This window comes from Fusarium verticillioides, chromosome 2 (genome assembly GCF_000149555.1).
Source record: "Fusarium verticillioides 7600 chromosome 2, whole genome shotgun sequence".
NCBI classification, from domain to species: domain Eukaryota; kingdom Fungi; phylum Ascomycota; class Sordariomycetes; order Hypocreales; family Nectriaceae; genus Fusarium; species Fusarium verticillioides.
In genome coordinates this window covers 45078-69379 of record NC_031676.1, presented here as the reverse complement: position 1 = coordinate 69379, position 24302 = coordinate 45078, and the positions used below count along the sequence as shown (strand labels likewise).

Below are 24302 nucleotides of genomic sequence, written 5' to 3'. Positions count from 1 at the left end.
TCTGTCAACAGACTTACCCTGTACCTTCTAAACAAACCCATCAACAATCCTACAGAGCCAATGAGTCGGATACAAATATGCCAAAGTACCCGTGATATGACTGAGCAACTTGGTGTCAAATCACATCTGTTGATATGGTGTTATTACTTCGTTTGTTTGATACACGAACGGATTATTAATCCATAGCTAATGATCATGGCTGCTACCCCTTCACAACACAACAACACTTTCATGACTCTATCCAGTTTGTATGGTTTGTGTTTCCAACATCAAGAACAAGATGCACAAAGACAGTATGAATGATCATCAAATATGTTTGATTCAAAATCTCATCATCCAACCGTGGATGACGGTAAATTACGAAGATAAAACCGCTCTATAGTCTCACAAGACCTTTCATAAGCATGCCTTCTACGTCCAACCAAATATACCCGCCACATTCCATGTAGTAAACGCCGTGAAATGGAGCAGATATGTCCACCATCCATCTATCCAAAATGTACAGCTTGATTTTCAAGCCCCAGGAGCCTTTTTCCAAACGGGTGGCCCGATTAAACGCCTTAAGCTTTTCCTGCCTCACGGACTGACATCATAAATTTGTCCTCGGCACCCACCTCTCCGGCGACTCTGGCCGAAGAGACCTTGGCGTTTCTTCCATCAAGAATGGTCTTGACTTCGTCGGCGGTCTTAGCGCCGAGGAGCGTCATCTCTCTGCTGAGAAGAAGTGCAACAGCAGCTCGAATTAGGAGAGCGTCTCCTTCAAAAACATATACGTCCCAAAGACGGGCTGCTTCATCTATCGCCAAGTGTTGTGTGAAAATGGCTGTCAAAATTCCTGAAAAAGATCGTTCTAATTCGGCAGTAGGGATCTTCTTGGTGAGGTGCGCGTGGAGAGGGGCAGACTTGAGAGAAAGTGTCTGCATGATGAGGTTGAATGCGGACGCTTGTGCACCCGGATCTCCAGTGTAAAAGGTTAGAGGCAGTGGGCGATTGAGAACGTTAGCGAGTGCGACGAATGCAGACGCGGCATCGGGTAAGTTGAGCAGCAGCAATGCAGCGATTGTCTGACGGACTTGGTTAGCAACTCAGGTGGCACAAGGTGGCTGTTGGACTTACGTTGCAACCACGGACATAACCAATGTCGCTTCTGTACATGGCATATGCACTCAACACATCAACAAGGCTTTGGTGCAGTGGTCCCTCGACGTCAAAAATCCGTAGATCCTCCCAAGTCTTCTGTGCCGCGTCCCTACGGATATCCTGGAACCATCTTGCCCTCCTAGCATCCTCCGCGTCGCCCTTATCGTCCTTAACTCTGGCTTCAATCTCTTGAGCTCTGGCCAGTGCTGCTTTGAATGACGTTTCAGACAGTCCCAATTCATTACCGATTGCTCGACCCCAAATTTGGGCACGGCTTCTGGGTGCGATTCCCTTCCACCATAGTTCTCTTGTCCTACGCTCGCGAATAGCATCGCTCCAACGTGGGATCACGTCCCTCTCCCAAATTTGCATCAGGTTGTCAGCTGTGCTGTCTCGTCCCTCGATCTTGGCCTTGCGTGAGGCTTCGCGTCGCTCCTCAGCCTTGGCACTTGCTGCCATCATCTTCTGATATTCCTTCAGATGTCGACGTTCCTCAGCGGGATCCTTGGGTGGTAGCCATGAAGGTCGTGTCCGGCTGAGAACAGCCTCTTTCTCCTTCGAAACGGGAAGAGGATCAATCATAATATTCGTCTTGCGAAGAGGGGGCAGTTCGGGAGTTGATTTGACACGCTGCTTCTTGTCAAAGGTATCGACAGATCGTCGACTAGCGTTCCAAGTGTTGGGGCGTTGATTCGCAGGGCGTTTGGCTTGCTGTTCCTCCATTTCGTTGGCGTGCTCCTCGAGCTTCTCAGTCAACGTCTTGGCTTCAGCGTTCAATTCCGCCAACGCAGCATTCCAGCTGTGTGCCCGTTGCTTGGCCGGGCTGCGAGGGTTGTCATCGGTCTTCCAAGTTGGTGATCGAAGAGAGCCTTGAGCTTGCGCAACTGCGGGTGTTCCATTGCCGACACTTCGCACTCGTTCTTTGGATCGATTGGGGGACGGAGAAACGGAGGATGGTCGACTGGGCGTACGCTCTTGCATGGGCCGGGGGGAGAGCGGCACATTGTCCAGAAACATGCCATCTGGGATATCATCGCCATCGTCTTCATCACATTCTCGCTCGAGGTCGGTGAAAGACTTGCGATCGCGGCCGGCCTGCCAGCTGCCTCGACGAGGTTTTTGAGGGAAACTTGGGTCTCTCGGATCCCTCGGGTTGAGCGAATAGGCTGGGCTTGGACTTCGCCGTCGAGGGAATGGAAGAGATGCAGAGGATGGGCTTGTCAATGTCTTTGGTCGAGTAGCAGAAAGAGGCTCGGTCAACGCGCTCAAATTGGTGCTTCTGGGGTTGGAGGTGTATACGTTGGTCTCGAGGGTTGGAAATGGCGGTCGGGCTTTGGAGGCAGTTTTGCCTGCTGCGAGGGTCCGGCTCGAGGGGGCTTTGGCTAGAGTGGGACGAACATCGACCTTCGATGGGCTCTTGAGGGTCACGGTATCGTCGTCGAGACCAATTTCTTCAAAATGGCCAACGTCGGCCAAGACGCTGCCATCGTCACTATCGAAAGATTGGAAAGAGGAAGTCTTGGAGCTCTTTGAGGTTGTCATCCCTGGCGGAGAGTCGGGGCTGGGGAGAACACTGCCGATATCAAGAGTACGGATCATTGTCGCATCTCCAGGGGAACGGTAAATGGCTGGACGAGAGGACCTTGTCGACTCGCCCGGAGGATTTCGAGCAAGTAGATCTCTGCTGATCTGGGTATTTTCTTCGTCAATTAAGAGTGAATTGGCTCGAGATCGTGGCTTGCGATGTGGCCGTTGTTTGGCTTGGGCGGCGCTTCTGTTTTGTTCGGCGGCGCCGTGCTAGGATGCTTGCTTTGTCGGTTTTGGCGGTAACCGTTGTTATGGGCACTGGAATATCGGGGTCGGAGGGAGCCGTTTCAAAAATGCCGGGGTTTGCGAGAACCAAATAATAGGGCCAAAATGAAGTCGTACTAAGCAAGTCTGGTAGGAAAAAGGGATACGGAAAGCGAGGGAACGAAGTGAAAGGAGGCCGAGCCGAAAAGTTGTTGTGTTTGGGTTGTAAGAGCGATTAATGGTATCAATCGATCACGAGGACTAGGTTGGAATAGCTAAGAGGGTGGCTTAAGAAAGACTCCAAGTCTCATAGAGAAACGACCGAACTCGAAGGCGGGAACAAGATTTTGCAACCCCGGACAATGGTAAGCGGTCGCGGCCGGGATGGCGAGATATTACCCAATATTAAGCGCGTAGTTGAGAAGAAGTGGCCTCCAAAACAAAGGGGGTGATTAGTCTAAAGTTGAAGGGTTTGAGACAAGAAGACGATTGAAGAATGAAGAAATGATGCAGTGCCGAGAGTAGAGACAAGAAGAAATAGGGAAGAAAGGATGGGGGAGAGAGATGACAAGGAGACGACGGAAAACGAGTGAGATTCAAGCAACTACAAGGCAAGGAAGTTCAAGAACAAGAACAAGAACAAGCACAAGCAAAAGTCAAGCCAAGATAAACCGGGAAGTGGATGACGATCCCCAAACGAGAACGCCAGCGCAGCCAAGGAGATGATCCCACCCACACTTTTGATGGGATAGCGATGGAATGCTTGTACCCATTCATACTAAAATAGCATGCTCGTGACCTTTGCCTTATTTTTCTCAGTGTGTGGGTTAAGTCATGGGTGTGGACATGGCCTTATCGGATCAAGCCACCTCCAGGGGCTTGCACCGTGAATCTTTTTTGGAGACTGTGTAAGACCGCTAATAATTGATGCAGAACTGGAAGGAAAGGCATTGGAATACACAATCAATTTCTGTATTATGATGAGTTCATGCGATGAAGTCAAGCTCCTATGTCGTTGCAAATACAGGTAATATCATGATCACCAATTATTGCCAGAGCCCTCAATTGGAGCACTAAGATCAATAATGGTCACAGTGTAACCCATAAAAACTCAACAATTCATGCTATATCCTCTTTTCTTACACCATCAACCATCTCGATACATATTCATCGACCTGCCTGCGCCTACAGTGCCAGGAGTGTTAAATGGAAGCGGGCCCCTGTCAATTAATCTCGGCCGCATATGCGCGGCTAATGAACAAGCATAGCCAATCATGTCTCACAACTCCAAGATTTTCAGCTCCCCTGTCAACATGCAACCTCAGACGTTGAAAAAACAAGCAATTTCGCGATTTATTTATAATAACCCCTCGAAGCCCCTCTGCTAAGGTTTGCGGGTGATAACTCCAGACTTCTTTAATAAACTCTCATATCGAGGGACCTTGTCAATCAACTGCGTTCAGTCTTAAGGCTTGCATATCTCTGCCCCCCCTTGTCCTGCGTTATCTCCAAAAAAGTGACTTCATCTGTACGTGTGCATTATTACATTTTGACCGTACATCGATCGATTCATATCCCCGAATGCCCGATCTCACACATGGCATCAAACTTCCTTACTTGCTTCGACGTCCACAGCTAGTTCCGCCTCCATATGTCCTCTGCCGTTTCTCGGTATCTGCCCGCATTTTGGCGATCAGATCGGTTCCGTTGAGATCGGAATCGGAATCTTCGGATTCACTCTTAGCGTCTGTATCTCCGGGAATGAGAAATGCATCCACATCTTTGGGCTGTGTCTTCTGCTTCTGCTTCTTCTTCTTCTTCTCTCGACGCCTCGCTTTCCTTTCCGCTACAGTGGCCTTGTTTTTGTTCCGCCGTCTGATTTCCTGGTTCTGCATGGCCTCCTCAACAAATGTGTCGAGTGCCTTTTTCTTTGCTGTAAAAAGCGGAATCGGCGAGCCTGCAAGTCTTGAAAACTTCATCGTAAGGTTGTACCAAAAGTTGCTGTATTGCTTGCTGGTCTTGATTCCCCTATGTTCTAGTTCCGCTGCTACGGCTTGTGATTTGCGCTCAGTCAAGGACGCCGGCGTGGTCCAGTCGATTTCCCAGTTGTACTTTTGATTGGACTTGTCGCTTGTATCGTGATTGAAGCCTTGCCTAGCGGCTATTTTCTTCTTGAACAAAGCAACTGTGGGTTTAATGGCGTGTTCTGAAACGCCATCTCGGATGATCGGGGGCTTGATTTCCTTCTCGGAAGGCTTGATCCAGTGCTTGTCTGTTCCTGGCTCCAACTGTTGCTCCTGGAGCTTCTTCTCAACTTCATCTTCAGACTCTGCTAAGTCTGTCTCGTCGTTAATGCGGGAAGGTCGCTCTGCGACAACCTTTGTGGGTGTTTCTTGTCTTGAGGCTGCGTCGCTCGCAACAGTATCATCGGGGATAGATGGTAAAGGCGTGGTAACTTTTTCTAGGATTCATGTCAGTATGTACACCTCACGCAAAACATGTGACACACTTTGTTGAAGCCATCGACCTCCCTTTGGAAGTGGCGGCGTCCAGTTCTTGGGCAGGAGTCTCGGCAATGTCATTGCCTTGGGCACAATAGCCCGGTGAGGAGGTGTTGAGTAAAGCTTCTTTTTGAAAGAGCTGACCTCGGCGGCAGTCCCGTTCTATGAGACTCTGCGCTTAGAAGGCCTGACAGCTTTGGCTTGCTCTTTGCTCTGCTGTATTCGTTCTGTAGGTGATGAAGTGACGTACTCATCTCCAGAAAGGGGAGAGACATCCGGGAAGGGAGAGTAAACACTCTCGTTATCGCTTGCACGACCTCGCCCGCCCGAGCCCTTCAGGATACTCCTCAAGCCGAGAAGCGAATCCCGATGGTGAGGTCGGAACGGCGATGGTGTACCTGGAGTGTGGCTCTGCATAAGCTTCTCACCACTATAAACTGGCTGAAGCTCATAGATCGATGGTGAAAGACCCTTCTCAGTTTTGATCGGAGTGGAGAGATGTTTCTTCGAATTGCCGAACGAGTTGCCCAAATCCTTATCAGCCGAATCAAATGTGACCTTCTCCTCAAGTGTTGTAGAGACAGCTTTCGGAGGGGCGTCTTCCTGTGGTAGCTGATATGACACAGGTGGCGAGGATCCAACGTTTTCATTCTCTTCCACCTCGTTGGTGTTGGCGTCGTGAGACACCTCATCGTCACTTAAGTCAGGGAGGCCTTGGTATTCCTCATCGTCGTCGTATTCCTTTTCGCCGTCTTTGGCGGGATGTGACTCGTACTGCTTGAGAGCAGAAATTTTCATGGGACTTGAGTGGCTCTCCATTTTAATGTTCTTGATGTCCTCTTCGTCGAAGTTTTCTTCGTCGTCTGAGGATTGACCATACATTAAGCTGCTCTCTTGCTTTATAGCGCGGATGTCTCCATCGTGAGACTCTTCATCACTGCTACCTTCGTCATCGCTGGAGTTGTATTGCTCAATGCTCTCTTTTTTGATGGACACCATGTCACTATCGTGAGCTTCCATCTTGATCTTCTTCGCTGCGGTATCATCATGCTGGTATTCAGGCGCGGTGGAGAAGGGCACGTCATGGTCGGGAGACGGACAATTGCTGCTGGAGAGTGAGGTAGATTTCTTCGTCGTCTGGCGATCAACCCAATCTAGCAAAGAATCCGTGATGTGTGGCGAGGGCTCCCTCTGTTCATGGACAAGGACGGTCTCCTGGGGGGTAGCCACAGGATTGTCGGTGTGACTGGTGGTAGTGTGTTCAGTCGTAGTGGCTGGCTTCTGGACGTCAAGGGTATGCTCAACTAGTGTTGGCAGAGCTGGCTTGGCGGGGACCGTAGTCTCTTCATCTGAGAAATCAGAACTATCGGAGGGCTCCTGGGTAAGATCGATGTGCAAAGTATTGATTGGTGTGGTGTCGCGTGCAACAGCTGACTTAGCAGGTGTAGGACGCTTTGTCACAGAGGAAGACTGGGTCTTGCGCTGAGCGGCAACCTTTCGCTGCTTAGCAGAGTTCTCGGCCTTGATATCTTTGTCGGCTGTAGCGCGACCTTTGGCGGCCTTGCGCCTGGGGGACACCAGGACCCTGACGACCTCAATGTCCGAGTCGGGTTGATCTTCATCGTCTGCATCGATCGACACAGGGGTCTCGATTGAGTCGCCAACTCGTCGTCGCTTGACGTTTGCTTTCTGTTGCTCAAGCTGGCGCTTTTTCGGAGTAAGCTGAACCTTCTCATTGTCGTGGTCCGACTCATTCTCAATTTGGGTTACATTCTCATTCTGGCTGGGTTTGGGAGGGATATGAGCTGGAGGGACAGATGTGCTTCGACTTGGGCCTGCAACGCTTGAGGTGAGGTTGGGCAAGGGTGCTTGAGGAGGCATAGAAGCACCTTGTCGCTCTCTAGCAGCTGGTCTCTTGTTCTGTCTTGCCAATGTTGTGCCTTTTGCAAGAACAGATGCCTTGATAGAGGCAAAGCCTCGGTTGATAGTCTCTTGCTGATCAGTCTTGAGCTTCTTGGCAGGTCGAGCTCGTGGGCTGGGCGCGACAAGCTTGCGCTTTGGCGACGGCTGGACTTTTTCAATCACACAGTCTGAATCAGAGCTCTCTCCAGATGAAATATCGAATGGTGTATTCGGTGAGTTTGCTTGAACTAGTTGACTTGTTCGTTTGGGGGTTTGTTGGCTTTGACTACTCGTCGGAGCTCGTTTTTGGGGGGGAGTCTCGGGGACGCGTTCATTGCGTCCCTGGAGATGTCGCTTCTTCATGATTTGGGGGGATGACATGTTTTTGGAGATTGGGGTAGAGGGGATAGAGGGATGTAAAGATGCTGCGCGGGACAGTGAGGCTGATGCCTGCGATCTCTGCCTCTTGGGCTTCTGGCTTGGCTTGGCCATGGTTTGCTGTGACCCTGGGCGACTTGAGTTGGGAGAACTGGACTGGCTGCCACCTTTCGCGGCTTTGGCTGGTGATGAATTGTTGCACTTTTTGGTGCGCTTTTTGGTGCGCTTTTTGGGTTGTTGAGAGGACGGTGACGACGAAAAGAAGTCGACAATCTTCGATTGCTCCATTGGTTTGGCGATATCACTCAGAGAGCGAAGACACCTGCCGGAGAACAAATGATGATGAAAGTACGAGTGACTTATTGGGATTGCTCAGATATGAAAGACTTTCAGAAGAGAATAATAAAGTAGCAGATAGCAGTATGACTGGTGAAGTAATGCTGATGATGCTGAAGTTGAGATCTTTTGCAAGAGCGTGATGATGCGAGCGTAAAGAGTGAATGCGAGAAATTGAGTTTGGAGAGGTGGGAGAGGAATTAACAGTAGAATGCAAAGCAAATTGCTATTCAATAAACGCAACAATAGGTAGAGACGAGCGATCAATAAAGCGCGTCAGTGTTTGCCAGTGACAACTGTAAGGGTGTCAGTCAGGGGCTGCTGGCACTGGCACGACACTGCTCATTCAAAAGCACGGATTTATGGGCAATTCGTTGTTCGTCATAAGGCAAGGCTCATTCACGATGGTCCTTTTTTCCATTTTTCCAGCATCTATGGTATCATTACAGATCATCATGGTCTATGCACATTGACTCGTCCTCACCGGCTACCTACGCCAGTTTTACATACGCTCTCGTCGACGAGGAGCTGCCCGGATGATATCGTCCACTCGAAGAAGAAGCTGGTTGATAATGTTAGAAATCTGTTTCAAGAGGCTTTGGATAAGTACTTACCTCTGCGGCTTCGCTGGCCGAAGACACCACAGCCTTCTTCAACTTGTAACTCTCGATAACACCGAGATCTCGCATATCAGTAATACCACCACCAGGGGTCATCAGATCCAGGCCGTAAGTGGTAAGACCATCGTAGAGAGCCTTGCGTAATCTGGCAACAAGGTCACCAGAGTCGAGACCAGCGTTGTCGGCAAGAATAGTAGGAAGCTGTCGGAGAGCGACGGCAAAGCTAGAGACAGCCAGTTGTCGCTTACCCTCAACTCGGGTAGCAGCGCCCTCAACCGCCTTGGCCATAAGCATCTCAGCACAACCACCACCAAGGGTGGTTCGGGGTTCCTTGACAGTCTGTGACAGAACAGCAAGGGCATCGTGCAGACTTCGCTCGGCCTCATCGAGGAGCTGTTCTGTGGCACCTCGGAGGACAATTGTGCAAGCTTCACCACCAGCCACACCAGAGAACTTGATGAGGGTATCTTCTCCAATGATAACCTCCTCAATAACGTCGCAGTGACCAAGCTTGACTTGATCGGGATGGTCAAAGGTCGAGGCAATCTCACCGCCTGTGACCAGGGCAAGACGCTCAATACCGTCAAAGTCAGCATGCTCAATTGACATAATGCCAGCATCAGTAAACAGCTGCTCGGGCCAGTTGTAAATAAGCTGTCGGTTGATGAAGCAGTTGATGCCGTGTGCCTTAATCTTCTCAACCTTGGCCTTCATCTTCTCCTTCTCGGCCTTCTCAAGCTCAGCAAGCTTGCTTGTTGAACCAACCTTGACACGAGCACCAAAGATCTTGACCTTGTCGGTGTCCATGGAGGTGTTGGCCACCAGAATCTTGGCCTTCTCTAGTCGCTTGGGCTGGTTGACACCGATCTTCTTATCGAGAATGAAACCTTCGTCGAGGTAGGAGTCACTGAGTTTGCCTCCGGCCTTCTTGATGATCTGGATGTGGTTGAGGTCGGATGACTTGAGTCGGAGGACGGCATCAACGGCCAATTCGGCGAACTGTTTGCGGTCCTGGGCCAGAACCTTGGAGCTGAGTGTCGTTCGGGCAATGGCAAGTAGATCTTGTCGGAAGGCCTCGGGGTTCTTGCTGTGATCAACGGCTGATCCTTCCAACGCCTTCAGCGCAGCCTGGCTGGCTATCCGGTAGCCCTCGATGATAGTCTGGGGGTGGATCTTCTTGTCGACCAGCTTCTCCGCCTCTCTCAATAGCTCGGCAGCGAGAACAGCAACAGAGGTGGTACCGTCACCGACTTCGTCATCTTGGACCTTCGAAATGTTGACCAGAACCTTCGCGGCAGCGTTGTCGAGGGCGATCGACTTGAGGATTGTGGCACCGTCGTTGGTAACCATGATTTCGGCGGTGGAGCTAGCATCATGTTAAAAGGGGGGTTGTCGATACCGCAAGATGGGCGCAACGTACGCTGACTGGAGAATCTTGTCCATACCCTTAGGGCCAAGGGTGCTCTTTACGAGATCACCGACGGCGATGGCACCGACAAAGGCAGAGAGACGAGCATTCTCACCCTTCTCCTCCGTAGTGCCCTCCTCAAAAATTTGGGTTGGTTGGAAAGACTAGGAGGGGCATGTTAGCATACGGTGTACTCGATACGAGAAGATGAAATGCTTCAACAAGCATTCCTCTCCAAAAGAAGAAGCATACCATGATGGGCTAACAATGTGACTTTGTACACGGCGAAACCTATAAAAACGTAAAAGGTTATCGTCGTCGTCAACGTCAATATGCTTCAGCCTTGGGGTAGACGTTGCAGCCTTTTTTTCTGGAGCTCCCATTCAGCTAAGCAACCGCAGCCCCTCCACTCCCAGGGGCCAGCAAAGCCCACACGTGATTTGCCCCGCGGTGGAAGCCTCGAGCTTCGGGCCAGTATTATCATTTCTCCGCATCACGCACACTTTCGTCGGGAAAGTTGAAGGAGAACACCAAATTTGTGCTGAACTAGGTTGGCCACCGCAACATCAAGACTCCGCACGATCCCGAGCGACATTCTGCGCCGTTCTAGACAAGCCTTTGCGTGTCTTCCAGAGGTCATATCTCCCGCGCGCAAAAAGGCCATTTTCGCAAACCTGTGCTCGGTAGCCAAACCCTCCCAAACCCTCGAAAAAAACCGTACAGAATCGAGCGAGAGCGGGGCATTTTTTCTTGCACCCCTCCAACAACCAAATATCGCCCAGCATGGCGCCCTCTTTCGACCACCTCCGCGAGGCCGACCTTGACGATGACGAGTTCAACGATGATGATATTGATATCTCCGATCTTCGAGAACGATTCGAGGTTTCGCTGGAGCAAGGCTATGACAGCTTCGTGGTTATCGATGGCCTGCCTCAAGTCACAGAGGATCAGAAGCCCAAGCTTGTCAAGTTCTTGTTGAAGAAGCTCAACACAGTCGGCAAGACACGTGAGGACTTGATACATATGCCCATGGGTGACGATGGAAAGTCTTTCCGGTAGGTGCCATGCTTGGAACTAAAGATGCATCGAACTTGGAGCTGATCCCGTTTTCAAAGATTCGCCTTTGTCGAATATTCCTCACCCGCTGAGGCTGCTGCCGCTACTCGCGAGCTCGATCTCACCCCCCTCGACAAGAAGCACACTCTCCGCGTCAACAAGTTCACCGACATCGAGCGATATGGACGAGAAGGCCGTATCGACGAGACCTACCAACCCCCTCACATCGACGAGTTCACCGAGAAGGAGCATCTGCGATGGTTCCTCAAGGATCCCTCAGGCCGCGGCCGAGATCAGTTCGTTATGTACAAGGGCGAGAGCGTCGGCGTCTACTGGAACAACGAGAAGGATCAACCTGAGAACATTGTTGAGCGACAGCACTGGACTGAGACATTTGTCCAGTGGTCTCCTCTTGGCACATACCTCACCTCTGTCCATGCCCAGGGTGTCCAGCTTTGGGGCGGTCCTTCATGGACGCGACAGGCCCGATTCGCTCACCCCTTCGTGAACCTGGTCGCTTTCTCTCCTGGTGAGAAGTACATCGTCACCTGGTCCAACCGCCCTATCTCCATCCCCGACGAGGGCCACCCTGCCCTCTCGATCGATGACCATGGCAAGAACTACGTGATCTGGGACATCGCCACTGCTACTCCTCTGCGATCTTTCGCCAACCTCGAGCCCCCTAAGGTTGAGGAAGGCAAGGCCCCCCCTAAGATGCAGTGGCCTGCCTTCAAGTGGTCTGCTGATGACAAGTACGTTGCTCGTCTGAACCCCGGCCAGTCTATCTCCGTATACGAACTCCCCCGCATGAACCTTCTCGACAAGACCTCCATCAAGATCGAGGGTGTTGTGGACTTCGACTGGGCTCCTGCTACCCCCAAGCGTGATGGTGTAAAGGACTACGAGCAGCTGTTCTGCTACTGGACTCCTGAAATTGGCAGCAATCCCGCCAAGGTCGGCTTAATGAGCATTCCCTCAAAACAGGTCGTTCGATCCCTGAACCTCTTTAGCGTTAGCGACGCTAAGCTTCATTGGCAATCCGAGGCTGCCTACATTTGCGTCAAGGTCGACAGACACTCCAAGTCGAAGAAGTCTCAAGCAACCACACTCGAGATTTTCCGTGTCAAGGAGAAGGGTGTCCCTGTCGAGGTCGTTGACACTATTAAGGATACCGTTATCAACTTTGCCTGGGAGCCCAAGGGTGACAGGTTTGCCATCATCTCCACAACCGAGCCCGTGGGCGTTACTGCTGTCCCTCCTAAGACTGCAGTTTCTTTCTTCTGCCCTGAGAAGGCCAAGAAGGGCCAACAAGTGGGTAACTTCAAGCACCTCCGAACGCTTGACAAGAAGAACAGCAACGCCATCTACTGGTCACCCCGCGGTCGCTTCGTTGTTATTGCCACCATTGCCAACCAGCAGAGCTCCGATCTCGACTTCTTCGACCTTGATTTCGAGGGTGAGAAGCCCGAGTCCGATAAGGACCTTACTGCCAACCTCCAGGCTATGAACACCGCCGACCACTACGGTGTCACAGATGTTGAGTGGGACCCTTCAGGTCGATTCGTTGCCTCATGGGCTTCCGCTTGGAAGCACTCGGTATGCTCCATCTATCAAACTTACTATGATATATATACTGACCTGATCTAGATGGAAAACGGTTACCACATTTACGATTTCAAGGGTGAGGCTCTACGAGAAGAGCCCCTTGAGAAGTTCAAGCAGTTCTCATGGCGCCCTCGGCCCGCAACCCTGCTCACCAAGGAGGAGCAGAAGGCTGTGCGCAAGAACCTTCGAGAATACAGCCGCGTCTTTGAGCAAGAAGATGCTGACCGTGGTGCGTCCGCTGACTTGGCTGTTGTTGAGGCTCGCCGACACATGCTCGAGGAGTGGTACAACTGGCGCGAGTCTGTCGAGGCCGAGATTTTGGAAGAGCGCGAAGCTCTTGGCCTACCAAAGGATCCTCATGCTCCTCTGCTAGAGGCTTACACAAAGTCTCTCGAGGGCTTAACATCGGAGGCGGATCGGGTGATTGAGGAGATTGTGGAGGAGGTTCTCGAGGAGAGTGAGGAGATCCTCGCATAGACGTCTTCACTGCATTTGCATGGGAGTGGTTTGCTTGTATCTCGGTAGAAAAACTGGTCAGGGCGAGGGGTAACGTAATGAAATTCATTGTCATGTTCACACGAGAGATAGGTCCAGCTCCTTGGACTTTCTAAAAGCATTTTCGGAGTATTCTCTGTTCATACATACCACTTGCTCATCATTGTTTGCTAAGTGATACGACGTAGTTGTCTTGGTAACGAATCCGTTTCTGAACACATTCATCTCAATCGCTTGTCTACCTATCTACGATGCATAGCAACACCTTCTGGCCCAAGACAGCAGCTGAAAGTCTTGGCTTTTCCGAAAAGAAATCCTGTCAAACTCACACTCTTAACAACAAACTTGTTTGTTTGAGCACCAAGGCAACTCGTTTTCATGTTCGAATATTTGCCAAGAGAGCATGAGAGGCTGTCTCGGCACTTTCACGCATTCTTAACAATCTCTTGATGTCTCTGCTGCCCTCGATATTCGCATTCGTACGGAGCACCTATCTATGTTTCCCTGACAGTCAGCCTCTCTTCTTGGCGATGTCCTCAATGTGCTTGATGCCAAGATATCACAAAAGCAAATCTGCCGTCCGAAAGGCCTACCACGAACCGTGATATCCGTCCCAGCTCGGCGATGACTTTGGAGCGGCATACAGGTCTCGGGTGTTTGTCGCACGCAGCCTGCCCAAATCGGACCGCAGCCGCTAGGGGCCAAACATTTCCGCCACTTCATATTAAATGTCCTCAGATTAATACATACAAACATCAATACTAGATATTTCCACGTGTGAACTGATAGCGGCTCGTATCCAAGAAAGGGGCAGACCTTGTTATGAACTGGGTTATTTATGTGTCAAGCGGTCTGCTCTTGACTGGGCTCATCACTCCAAAACTCAGCTCTCCGTATTTGCCATTAATTGTACCTTATATCATATCACTCCTACGATATCGCGTCTTCAGATAGTAACGGATTCTCTCTCGAGCGAGCGCGACTTTATATTTGCCCGTGTCATCAATATTGCAAACTCCTGCCCGAACCATTGCTCAGTTCTCCCTGCATGATGCGTGACGCGCTCCTTATTCTCAGTGGCATTATTGCAATAGCCACAACATATGCTTCTCCGGTAGCTTCATCAACGACTTCAATAATTACTTCGCCTGTCGCCACATCAATACTTGATCCAGTTGCGCCTCCCGTTTTCGCAGCTGTTACAACTCCAGAGGATGTATACACGGTCATTCGGGAGGTCAGCCGTTTAGCATCTGACATATATTTTACTGCCAGTAATATTGGAGGCCATGGTGTAGAAGTCGAAATAATAGGGGTACCCCAGGTTTTTCCTTACCTATTTACTTGACATATACTGACCTGTTGGAAGAATACATACCTCCGATGTCGAGATATGATTGAAGGGGTTCAGCAGGCGTTCAACAAGGTCGGCGGTCGGCCCCAAACCCCTTTCTCGTATGAGAATCAAAAGGGTATTTGTTCCATGTTCGACTTAGTACGTAACATATCTGCAGTGCTCGTTGCGAGACATGATAGATGGTTTGGAGCGACCCTTGATCAACTTATACTGACATTCCTTTCCAGTTTGGCATCGACCAATCAAAGCTCATCACAATGTTAGTGAGAGATCTGGAGAGTATATCGAGGGACGGCTTTATCGACCACTTTGGGGATTGCTTCCAGCGACTTCAACCTGCACTGGACATGTTTATTGAAGAACTGGCATCTTATGCGCCTGATTGTGAGTTCGAGATGCTGAGGAGAAAGGACCAGCTTGAGGTTGGGTTGAGTAGTGCATTGGGAAGGGTGCTGGACTATCGGGCAGGACATCCCCCAGACCGCATTCCTCTGTCATGAGACTGGTGTCATCATCTTGGCTCTTTTTTACAATTATGACTTATCAACTTGATCTTAATGGCTGCTGGGCTTCTGTCCGATTTGACGACTCGATAATGGATCAAACCGCAGTGAGGTTGTGGCTCGGTTGGCGTTCATGGATTACAACCAGTCACACTTTGATAAGGGAGCGAACCCTATCTGTGAGCACACAGATGTGTAAATTATGTAGGGGGATTATGCTACTACAAAAAACGAAACATACAAGACATTTGAGAGGAGCTACGACATCGGATACTTCAGACTGTAGCTCACACTGAGCGGTCAAGAATTACAAGATGTTGAGATGCTTGCCTGCAACCCTACACAAAGCCTCCTGTTCCTATTATTTCCAATGTTTCTCTGCTATTACCTCTACCGCGATTGAAATTGCCAATTTAGGAAACGCAACAGACTCGAGTATGTATAAATGATGAATTACGCGTCTGACGAGTTCAATTTGACAAACTTTGCTACCCTAGAGAAATTTGAAGTTTATCTTCAAGCCTCATCAAGGGAGAACCGGGGCGGAAGCCAGAGGGTCCCCGAAGCACAGACCATCCGATCCGGGGTGCACACAAGCGAAGCCCACAAAAAGAGAAAGTTAGAACAGAACAGTGTGAAGAGTCAATTCAGGTTGGTGATCCAGCAGCTTTGCAGCTATGAAACTGTAACTGATGAATTGCGAACCTCTATTGGAGGATAAAGCCTCCAACATATCTCCCGGATCAGCGGGGAACACAACACAGCACCTTGTCTTCCTGTATCCATTTCTCACAAGAATCACTTCCTCCCTGCATTGCTCTTTGACCCTCAATGACACAGCTTCAGCCTTCACATGCTTAACAATGCAAGGGAATCTCGATTCGACCACAGCTAGACATTTGGAGATCGACTTTTTACCAATACTATGGTACCTACCGCCAAGGGGAGGCAAGAAAAATTAGAGCTTCTCATCTAAGTTGATAAAAAGACTTAGGTATACTTATAGTATACTTTACTTAAGCTTTAGACCAGTTCATTTTGGCACCCTGACTCGACGTCACAAGTTTTCTTGCTCCGGCCGGTGGTGTCTTACACTCGAGCGAGTCTTGGCCCTGACCAACCATCCTGCGGCGGGATCCATGGTCTGGATCGCCTACAGTGAGAATACACTGCCAACACGGCCTTCATACCTGGCGCAAGCCATAACCCCTCTCCCCTCGACTGGTGCAATTCCTCGTCAGTCTCTGGCTTTCTCTGTAACGCCCGTGCCATGCTGGTTTGGCCGCCGCCCGTCAGCAATGACTGGAGGGTGAGAGAAAAAAGAGAAAACTATTACAATTCTATTCTAAAGCTATATGATTCTGTTATGATCTTAAATAAAAATTGTAAAGACTCTTCATATGTTTTAAAATACATTAGAAGCTTAGGATAAAGAACTCAAATTTTAGGATGAGTTAGGATAAAATCGTCGTAAATGCATACGATTGCCGTATACGTATTTTTCTTACCCCCCGAAGAACAATTCCAGGGCAGGGCAAAAGAAGGGGTCACTTGTAAAACCCGGGCTCCTACCCCAACCTTTCCTCCGTTTTCCATTTCCAACCTGCTCTTTCATTCCACCTAGAATCACATTTTATCAATATCTTTATCAGTAACGTTGCTTGCTACGATTTTAATCGTCCGGCTTCGACTTGGACCCTTTACGCTCCCCTTACTGCGCACTCCCCTCCTGCCGCGTCGGCTCCGCACCTTCCTACCTACCTACGAACGAACGAACGAACGGTGGTGTGACGTGACTGCCCAACCAAGATATCGATCGAATCTCGTCCCTTCCATTCCATGGCCTTTGCCGATTCACCGCACTAAGCTTCTCATCCTCTCAATGGGTTCCATGTGATCAATCACATCGTAATCCTCGATCAAAGATGCTGCGACGACCTCCGGGCGAGGGGCGTCGGGCCCTACAGCAACAGAGACTCTTCATCGCCTTTGCTATCATCCTTCTTCCTTGGCTACAGCTTGTTGATGCTCAGCAGCAGCATCGACCAGTTGAACCAGGTCTACCACAACTGCAGCGCCCCGGCGGCCGCAGTCAGCAGCTAGCCGATGATGCCGTGCATCAATGGGCCGCGACGCCCGTTGACGTGACTAAGTCGGCCCGCGAGACCGTCAAGAATGTGAGGCGGGCTTCCGTTGCCAACGAGCGACAGCGACAACAGAAGAACGAGCCTGCCCGTAAGAACCGGAAGAGAGAATACGAACCCGAAAAGGAACATATAATTATCCCTGACGATGCGAGCGCCCTCGCAACTTTGGCTCCGGCTCAGTCCGTAGGAGCACCAAACCCTTCACGACGGTCCAGCAGCATTCCTGCTTCTGGGCTTGCCTCGCCGCAGATTGCGCGGAGTCTGAAGGATTGGGAAGTGGAAGACTTTGTGCTTCTGGCGACCGTCGATGGAGACCTATACGCCAACGACCGAAGAACCGGAAAAGAGCGTTGGCATCTCGAAGTCGACCACCCTATGGTAGAGACTAAACATTACCGTTCAGAGAGGTCAATTCTGGATGAAAATTATCGCCAAGTCGACCATTATGTGTGGGCTGTTGAGCCTAACCGTGACGGTGGAATATACCTCTGGGCCCCCGATTCCAATCGTGGATTTGTCAAAACTGGCTTCACCATGAAGAAGCTTGTCGAGGAACTGGCCCCTTACGCCGACGAGAGCTCCCCCGTCGTCTATACTGGCGATAAGAAGACTACCATGATTACTCTTGATGCAGCCACAGGGAGAGTTCTCAAGTGGTTCGGTGCTACAGGGTCTCATGTTAACGAAGCCGAAAGCTGCGCACGCCCCGACACGTTGTATGACGAAAACAACCAGGAGTGTAGCTCTACAGGAACAATCACATTGGGCAGGACCGAATATACTGTTGATATCCAGCGACGTGATGATGGTCTTCCTATCGCTACCCTCAGGTACTCTGAGTGGAGCCCTAATAACTACGACAGTGACCTATTTCAACAGCACCAGTCTTCATTGGATAAGAAGTACATCACAAGCCAGCACGACGGCAAGGTCTACGCGTTTGACTACGCAAGATCTGAAAAGGCAGAGCCGCTTTTCAGCGAACACTTCGCTGCACCTGTAGCCCGAGTCTTTGATGTATGCCGACCAGGAGATGCTACATCAGACAGCAACCCCGATCTTGTGGTCCTCCCTCAACCGCCAATGCCCCCACAAGACGAGACCCACGCCCGCATGCGCAGCAACAGCATCTTTCTCAACCAGACTCGGACTGGGGACTGGTATGTCATGTCTGGACGATCATACCCTCTTATTATACATGCCCCTATCGCTCAACTATCCCGCCCCGATTGGTGGGACATTGCTCCCTCTTGGGACACCATCAACCAGACCAAACTCTCGAAGGTCTTGGTAGGCACACATTTCCTCGATACTGTCAACAACCGAGGTGGCACACATACGCCAAGTTTGCCTGCCGGTGCAATCGAAGGACCAGAAGTGTATGACGTATACGATAGCCACGACGATTTTGAGAATAATGACTCGAAAACCACGGACCTGACATTTTCGGATGAGCCTACCTTGTTTACCAACGTCAAAAAGGTGCCTCTAATTGCCGCCCAAAGCGTCAAGGATTTCATCACCAACCCCGTGGTCATCATCATATTCGTTTCATTGCTCTATTTCAACAACAAGAATATCCGTCGTCACCTTCAGCGAGGGAAGAGGAGGGGTTTTTGGAACGAATTGCAGAACATACTGGGTTTTGTTGAGGCCCCTGTCTACACGGCGCAACCGGATGAAGTTGATAGCAGCGACACTGACGGCAACGTCGACTACTTGGCCGACCCAGCCAATGAAGAACCCAAGCCCGCAGCACCTAGGGAAAGTTTGGAGGAGAAGGTCAAAGAATCCGTGGTCCCCACCCCTGAATCATCCAAATTGGAGCCTGAAACTTTGCCCCATACGCCTATCAAAGAGATAGAGCTCAGCGATAGGGAAGCGACCCCCAAGCCCAAGAGGAAGACCGGCAAGAGGTCAGTAGATGCTCCCGATACTCCTCAACCTCAACCTCAATCCAAGGCTACGGCCACAAATGAAAGTCAGGATGGTGGAGCCCCTGAAAAGAAGAAGAAGGCTCACAGAGGTAGACGTGGGGGTGTCAAACATCGCAAGGGTCGTGCTCAGGAAACATCCCTATCTCGAGGCGATGACCCGACTACGGCCACTGTCGAGGATGCGGTCAACAACGCAAAGAAGTTGGGCGAGAGGCCCAGCCTCGAGCCGGACGTAATGACCGTGCATGACGACATGCAGTCTGTGACAGGCTCGACGATTCGTATGGGAAACATCGAGGTGAACACAGATGAGCAATTGGGCACAGGAAGCAATGGCACTCTAGTCTTTGCTGGCAAATTTGATGGAAGAGCGGTTGCCGTCAAACGCATGTTGATCCAGTTTTATGACATCGCGTCCCAAGAGACAAGGCTATTGAGAGAGAGTGATGATCACCCGAATGGTAAGCTATTATGCCATTGAAGAACCAACACTCTAACACTTCCAGTTATTCGATATTACTCCCAGCAGATCCGCGATGGATTTCTCTACATTGCCTTGGAGCGTTGCGCCGCTTCATTAGCAGACGTGGTCGAAAAGCCCAACTATTTCCGGGATCTTGCCAACGCCGGCCGTCACGATTTGCCAAACATCCTTTACCAGATCACCAACGGCATCAGCCACCTACATGAACTCAGAATCGTCCATCGTGACCTCAAGCCGCAGAACATTTTGGTCAATATGGGCAAGGATGGCAAGCCTAGAATGCTAGTCTCTGATTTTGGACTTTGCAAGAAGCTGGAGGGCGGCCAATCATCCTTCGGTGCTACTACGGGTCGTGCCGCTGGAACATCAGGCTGGCGTGCTCCTGAGCTTCTGCTCGACGACGATGCTCGAGAAGGTGCCATGATGGAGGCCAGCACCCAAAGCGGCTCCGGCTCGGTTCTGGTTGACGATAACATGATGCCCCGGCGTGCTACTCGTGCGATTGACATTTTCTCGCTTGGACTAGTATTCTTCTACGTTTTGACCAACGGATCACATCCATTTGATTGCGGCGATCGCTATATGCGAGAGGTCAATATCCGAAAAGGGCAGTATAACCTGGACCTCCTCGACTCTCTCGGAGACTTTGCCTACGAGGCTAAGGACCTTATCGCCTCTATGCTTGAAGCAGACCCCAAGAACCGTCCTAATGCCAAGGAAATCATGGCCCATCCCTTCTTCTGGTCCCCAAAGAAGAGGCTCGCATTCCTTTGCGACGTGTCAGACCACTTTGAAAAGGAGCCGAGGGACCCCCCTTCGCCCGCCCTGGTCGAGCTTGAAAGGCACGCAGGGGAGGTCACTCATGACTTCTTGAAGGCCTTACCACGTGATTTCGTTGACTCTCTCGGGAAACAACGCAAATACACGGGTAACCGGCTTCTTGATCTGCTTCGGGCCCTACGGAATAAGAAAAACCATTATGAAGATATGCCTGAGGCACTCAAAAAGACCGTGGGGTCCCTGCCTGAAGGTTATCTTGCCTTTTGGACCGTCAGATTCCCAATGTTATTACTCATTTGTTGGAACGTGGTCTGGAGCGTACGGTGGGACGGGTCGGACAGGTTTCGCGAATATTATGAACCCGCAGCCCTTTAGGCACCTTATCCTAAGCGACGAAAGAATTTAGGCAATTCAGTGTATTTTTAGGGAGTCTTTACTGAGTTTATTTTGACATCATCTAAAGTCTCACGTTTTCTTGCTCTGCCTTCTTAGTTGCGCCGAGACGATGACAAAGCACTATAAAGCTGTATCCGGGATGACCGACGCTCTATCTACTAGCAGCAGAAAGAATGGTGACACTGACATCACTAACACAGTCTCTACTAACAAGATGGTCTAACCGTAGACTCTCCAGCTTATGATGATGTACTCATAGTATTCCCAAGCTTATGATACTGTATTCGTAATCTCAAGTTTTGACGATATATCCACAGTCTCTCCTAAGTTCATATAATCTGATCATAGTACTCCTAATTATGACAATGTACTCGTAGTATACCTAAGCTTATGACGATATGGTCATAACGTTGCTAAACTTATGACAATGTAGTCATAATCCCCTAAAGTTTTGATGATATATTCACAGTCTTCTAAGCTTTTGACAAGTGATTCAGAGGAACGTATTAAGCAACACCTTCGTCTCTTGACCCCAGCAACCGTGCCTTTGAGGTATCAACATGGCAGAATGGTGTACATTGCTATCGCTACGCCTAACTTCGTTCGCTACCTCAAGAGTCGAGACCCAATCACCCCAGTCGCTATGCCACCTCATATTCCCAGTTCAATGCCCAACATCTTCGGGCTACTAACACCAACCATGGTACAAAATGACCTGCCAATATTTACACATAGACTCTATCAAAAATGACTTTAGCCCCATTGCACAAGGACCTTCTTGCCCTTCTTACCGCCCTTTTTCTTCCCACCAGCCTCGCCATCCTCGGCCGGCTCTTCACCAGCTGGTGTATTTGAGCCGCTGCCACCCCATTGGAAACCCGTTTCACGACTTCCATAGTCGCGACGCACGGCCCGGCCGTTTCCATAACCAAAGATTGTAGTGGTAGGCTTTGGCGCTGTGGGAAGAGCTGGGAAAGCATCCTCGCCAGTCGGACGAGGAGCAGGACGGGGACGGTTGAGGGTTGTGGATTGTGAGGACGAAGGAGTGGGGGTCGTCCAGTTGGAACGAGAGGCAGAGGATGAGGAGTTACCAGCCGAGGGAAGAGACGGGAATGCGTTGGAGGAGGATGGGGGAGCGCCGACAGCTGGACGAGCGGCCCACGATGAAGTTCCGCTAGAGGACACAGGTGCAGGGCCACCGAGTCTTGTGCTGTTCTTGAGCTTCAAGACACGGTTTGAGTACTTTTGTGTCGCCTTTGCATTAGGAACTGCTGGGTTGGCAGATGCTGCATTGGCCCAACCACTTGAACTCGAGGTTGCACCATGCATACCACTTAGTCCAGGCAAACTGGGGTAGTCTTCGTTGATGGCACGCCAGTCCTGCCAGGCTTTTCGAAGAGCATCGGCCTTGTTCTTGTCCTCATAGAGATCCGCAACCTCTCGGACCATTGTACCCAGAGCGTTTGAGGAAGTATCGGCGAAGAGAGTGAAGAAAGCATCGATAAGTTGAGGTGCAGTAAGTGCGCCTTGGCGATATGAAGAGATGTGGTTTCGGAATGTTGCCATGCGCTGCGCATCGTTGCCGAGAAGGTTTGATGCCCGTTCGACTACAGCACCGTGGCGAACAAGTCTGGCACGCTCCTCGGGGCTGAGGTTGGCAGGATCCGGAACAGTAGCAGATTCGATGGGATTAGCAAGGTTTGTCTGACTGGCCCGAGGGGTGTTTGATGAGCTGCCACCACGAGATTGTGACGAGGCTTGAGCGGGTGTTGATGAAGGCGCAGAGAGTGCACCGCCAAATGTGCGATTAGACACAGATTGCGCAGAATGGATGGCCATTTGTCGCTGGAAGGCAATCTCATCTCGTCGCAATGGCTGGGCGGAGCTCGCAGGAACCGGTTCCATATTAGGGTCGCGGCCTCTGTTTCCTCCTCTTCGCCCATCTCTGCCTCCCCGTCGCCCTTCTTCTCTCCCACTACCGCCTCCGCCTCTCTCCTGCTGATATGGCGTCCGAATGTCGAATCCTGAGATGTTGACTACTCGTGCGTCTCTGCCTGTTGCCTTACCACCATGATCACTCAATTGGTGAGCCTGTAAGTCCAGTTCCGACTCAAAGACTACAAACTTCTTCTCCAAGCATTCTCGGTCACTGCAGAGGTAATGATCCTTCTTGAAATGCTCTTCGAGTGCATTGTAGTCGAGGTAGTAGTGGGGATGTCGTGAGTCTCGCCTATCGCAAATAAAGCAGCGTTCATGCTTCATCCGACAATGCTCGTACAGCTTGTCGTCGTCGTAAAACCGCTCTCCACAGAACCCACATAGAGGGTGACCCTTGAAGCCTGTTTGGTCAGCCGCGCCGGGCTTATCGTCTCCATGACGCATGTGCTTCTCCAGTTCCTTATCCGCAAATAGCTCATGCTCATGTGTGAATACCCTCTTGTTACGAGTGCATAGATCGCACATGCGCTTGCGGTGAGCGGACTTGACATGGCGGTGCAAGTCAGGCCAGCCGAGGCCAGCGAAATCGCACGATGCGTCGGGGCAGTTATATCGCAGGAGGAGAACTGTATCGCCCACAATATCCTCTTTTGTGTACTTGATTCCGATGTTGCTGTCGGTGGTTGTGATATCCTTTTCTGAGTAATCCTCGAAACGTTTCTCGGGGTCGTCGGTAAAGATGACATAGGGAGCTGGGGTCTAGAACACTGTTAACGATAGAGCCCTTGTCAGGGGTACAGAAAAGGGCAACATACACGACAATGAGCACAGTCTTTTGTCTTATAAAGGGCTCTCATGCGTAGACCGCAAATATGGCATGTTGTATGGTTACAAGGCGCAATAGAGTGGTGAGCGACTGGGTTCGCGCAGATGAAGCACACCTCGGCGTCATCATCCTCGGCGGCTTCAGCTGCTTTGCCTGCAGCCATGGCGTGAGCTCTGGAAGCGGCAGCTGCAACATCTTGGGCAGCCGGGTTTGCAGGAACGTTGGGCACGTTGGCGTTGTTACCACCACGGCCACGCCGTTGGCCGCCTCGTCGGTTCTGGTTACCCTTTCCTCGGCCTCGTCCTCTGTTGCGCTGACCGTCGCCTTGTGGTTGAGATTCGGAAGCTGTCGCTCCAGTATTGCTGTCTCCTTCCGGCGAAGCCATTTTGGGCTGTCCCGAGCTTTCGGAAGCTGAAATGTTTGCGAATTCGGACAATGTAGAAGTCAAGGTGGCCAGAGCTATGATTATGTCGCTCGGTAGAGGGGTAGGTAGTCGCTGTATTGAAATAGAAAGCCGTCAAGCGCACGCGTAAAACTACAGGTAAATTGAAAGTATCAGCGACCTTCTGGTAAAGCCGTACTGGTGTGCTATTATGATATGAATGTAAAATGGTTGTAGTTTCAAGGTGAATCGCGAAGGCGAGATGATGATGTCGACCAGATTTTATTTAGCATTCCCTCTCTGAAATGGCGGGGCAGACC

The 24302-nt window shown here is 50.6% G+C and overlaps 7 protein-coding genes across 12 annotated transcripts; 3 read left to right on the top strand and 4 right to left on the bottom strand.

Moving 5' to 3' along the window:
• Positions 1-209: 209 nt before the first annotated feature.
• Positions 210-3651, bottom strand: FVEG_05826 (hypothetical protein). Its single transcript, XM_018894064.1, has 2 exons — positions 1117-3651; positions 210-1064 (listed from the first exon to the last, which is right to left on the bottom strand). The coding sequence occupies exons 1-2, from the start codon at positions 2737-2739 to the stop codon at positions 561-563; spliced, it is 2127 nt and encodes a 708-aa protein (XP_018751045.1). The 5' UTR covers positions 2740-3651; the 3' UTR covers positions 210-560.
• A 536-nt stretch (positions 3652-4187) lies between these two features.
• FVEG_05822 (eukaryotic translation initiation factor 3 subunit B) lies at positions 4188-13723 on the top strand. Of its 5 annotated transcripts, XM_018894060.1 has the most exons (5): positions 4188-6813; positions 6881-7149; positions 7454-11131; positions 11192-12728; positions 12780-13723. In XM_018894060.1, exons 3-5 carry the CDS (start codon positions 10860-10862, stop codon positions 13212-13214), a joined length of 2244 nt encoding a protein of 747 aa, XP_018751040.1. In that variant the 5' UTR covers positions 4188-6813; positions 6881-7149; positions 7454-10859; the 3' UTR covers positions 13215-13723. The 5 variants fall into 5 exon arrangements, with proteins under 5 accessions (XP_018751040.1, XP_018751041.1, XP_018751042.1 ...); XM_018894061.1 differs by having other exon boundaries at positions 4188-4459; positions 6881-11131; XM_018894062.1 differs by having other exon boundaries at positions 7454-12728.
• On the bottom strand, positions 4417-8000 carry FVEG_15733 (hypothetical protein; the record flags this gene model as incomplete). The annotated part of the gene is made up of 3 exons (XM_018904929.1): positions 4417-5392; positions 5441-5576; positions 5625-8000. The coding sequence occupies 3 exons, from the start codon at positions 7998-8000 to the stop codon at positions 4545-4547; spliced, it is 3360 nt and encodes a 1119-aa protein (XP_018751044.1). The 3' UTR covers positions 4417-4544.
• Positions 8321-11454, bottom strand: FVEG_05823 (T-complex protein 1 subunit beta). Its single transcript, XM_018894063.1, has 4 exons — positions 10329-11454; positions 10089-10240; positions 8663-10034; positions 8321-8610 (listed from the first exon to the last, which is right to left on the bottom strand). Exons 1-4 carry the CDS (start codon positions 10329-10331, stop codon positions 8551-8553), a joined length of 1587 nt encoding a protein of 528 aa, XP_018751043.1. The 5' UTR covers positions 10332-11454; the 3' UTR covers positions 8321-8550.
• Positions 13724-14625: 902 nt separating the features above from the next.
• Positions 14626-15390, top strand: FVEG_05821 (hypothetical protein; the record flags this gene model as incomplete). Its single annotated transcript, XM_018894057.1, has 2 exons — positions 14626-14727; positions 14817-15390. The coding sequence occupies 2 exons, from the start codon at positions 14626-14628 to the stop codon at positions 15087-15089; spliced, it is 375 nt and encodes a 124-aa protein (XP_018751037.1). The 3' UTR covers positions 15090-15390.
• Positions 15391-16665: 1275 nt separating this feature from the next.
• On the top strand, positions 16666-21174 carry FVEG_05820 (IRE protein kinase). 2 transcript variants are annotated; one of them, XM_018894056.1, is made up of 3 exons: positions 16666-19155; positions 19270-19637; positions 19683-21174. In XM_018894056.1, exons 1-3 carry the CDS (start codon positions 17018-17020, stop codon positions 20813-20815), a joined length of 3639 nt encoding a protein of 1212 aa, XP_018751036.1. In that variant the 5' UTR covers positions 16666-17017; the 3' UTR covers positions 20816-21174. The 2 variants fall into 2 exon arrangements, with proteins under 2 accessions (XP_018751036.1, XP_018751035.1); XM_018894055.1 differs by having other exon boundaries at positions 16666-19637.
• On the bottom strand, positions 21149-24289 carry FVEG_05819 (hypothetical protein). The gene is made up of 2 exons (XM_018894054.1): positions 23590-24289; positions 21149-23533 (listed from the first exon to the last, which is right to left on the bottom strand). The coding sequence occupies exons 1-2, from the start codon at positions 23983-23985 to the stop codon at positions 21590-21592; spliced, it is 2340 nt and encodes a 779-aa protein (XP_018751034.1). The 5' UTR covers positions 23986-24289; the 3' UTR covers positions 21149-21589.
• Between the last annotated feature and the right edge of the window lie 13 nt (positions 24290-24302).

Coding starts and splice junctions, on each gene's coding strand:
- FVEG_05826 (XM_018894064.1), bottom strand. CDS start 2,739: ATGATCCGTACTCTTGATATCGGCAGTGTTCTCCCCAGCCCCGACTCT. Junction 1,065..1,116: donor GTTATGTCCGTGGTTGCAAC/GTAAGTCCAACA, acceptor CAAGTCCGTCAG/ACAATCGCTGCATTGCTGCT.
- FVEG_05823 (XM_018894063.1), bottom strand. Junction 10,035..10,088: donor GACAAGATTCTCCAGTCAGC/GTACGTTGCGCC, acceptor ACATGATGCTAG/CTCCACCGCCGAAATCATGG. Junction 8,611..8,662: donor CGGCCAGCGAAGCCGCAGAG/GTAAGTACTTAT, acceptor ATTATCAACCAG/CTTCTTCTTCGAGTGGACGA.
- FVEG_05822 (XM_018894061.1), top strand. CDS start 10,860: ATGGCGCCCTCTTTCGACCACCTCCGCGAGGCCGACCTTGACGATGAC. Junction 11,132..11,191: donor GACGATGGAAAGTCTTTCCG/GTAGGTGCCATG, acceptor CCGTTTTCAAAG/ATTCGCCTTTGTCGAATATT. Junction 12,729..12,779: donor CTTCCGCTTGGAAGCACTCG/GTATGCTCCATC, acceptor GACCTGATCTAG/ATGGAAAACGGTTACCACAT.
- FVEG_05820 (XM_018894055.1), top strand. CDS start 17,018: ATGCTGCGACGACCTCCGGGCGAGGGGCGTCGGGCCCTACAGCAACAG. Junction 19,638..19,682: donor GAGTGATGATCACCCGAATG/GTAAGCTATTAT, acceptor TAACACTTCCAG/TTATTCGATATTACTCCCAG.
- FVEG_05819 (XM_018894054.1), bottom strand. CDS start 23,985: ATGGCTTCGCCGGAAGGAGACAGCAATACTGGAGCGACAGCTTCCGAA. Junction 23,534..23,589: donor AAGACTGTGCTCATTGTCGT/GTATGTTGCCCT, acceptor ACAGTGTTCTAG/ACCCCAGCTCCCTATGTCAT.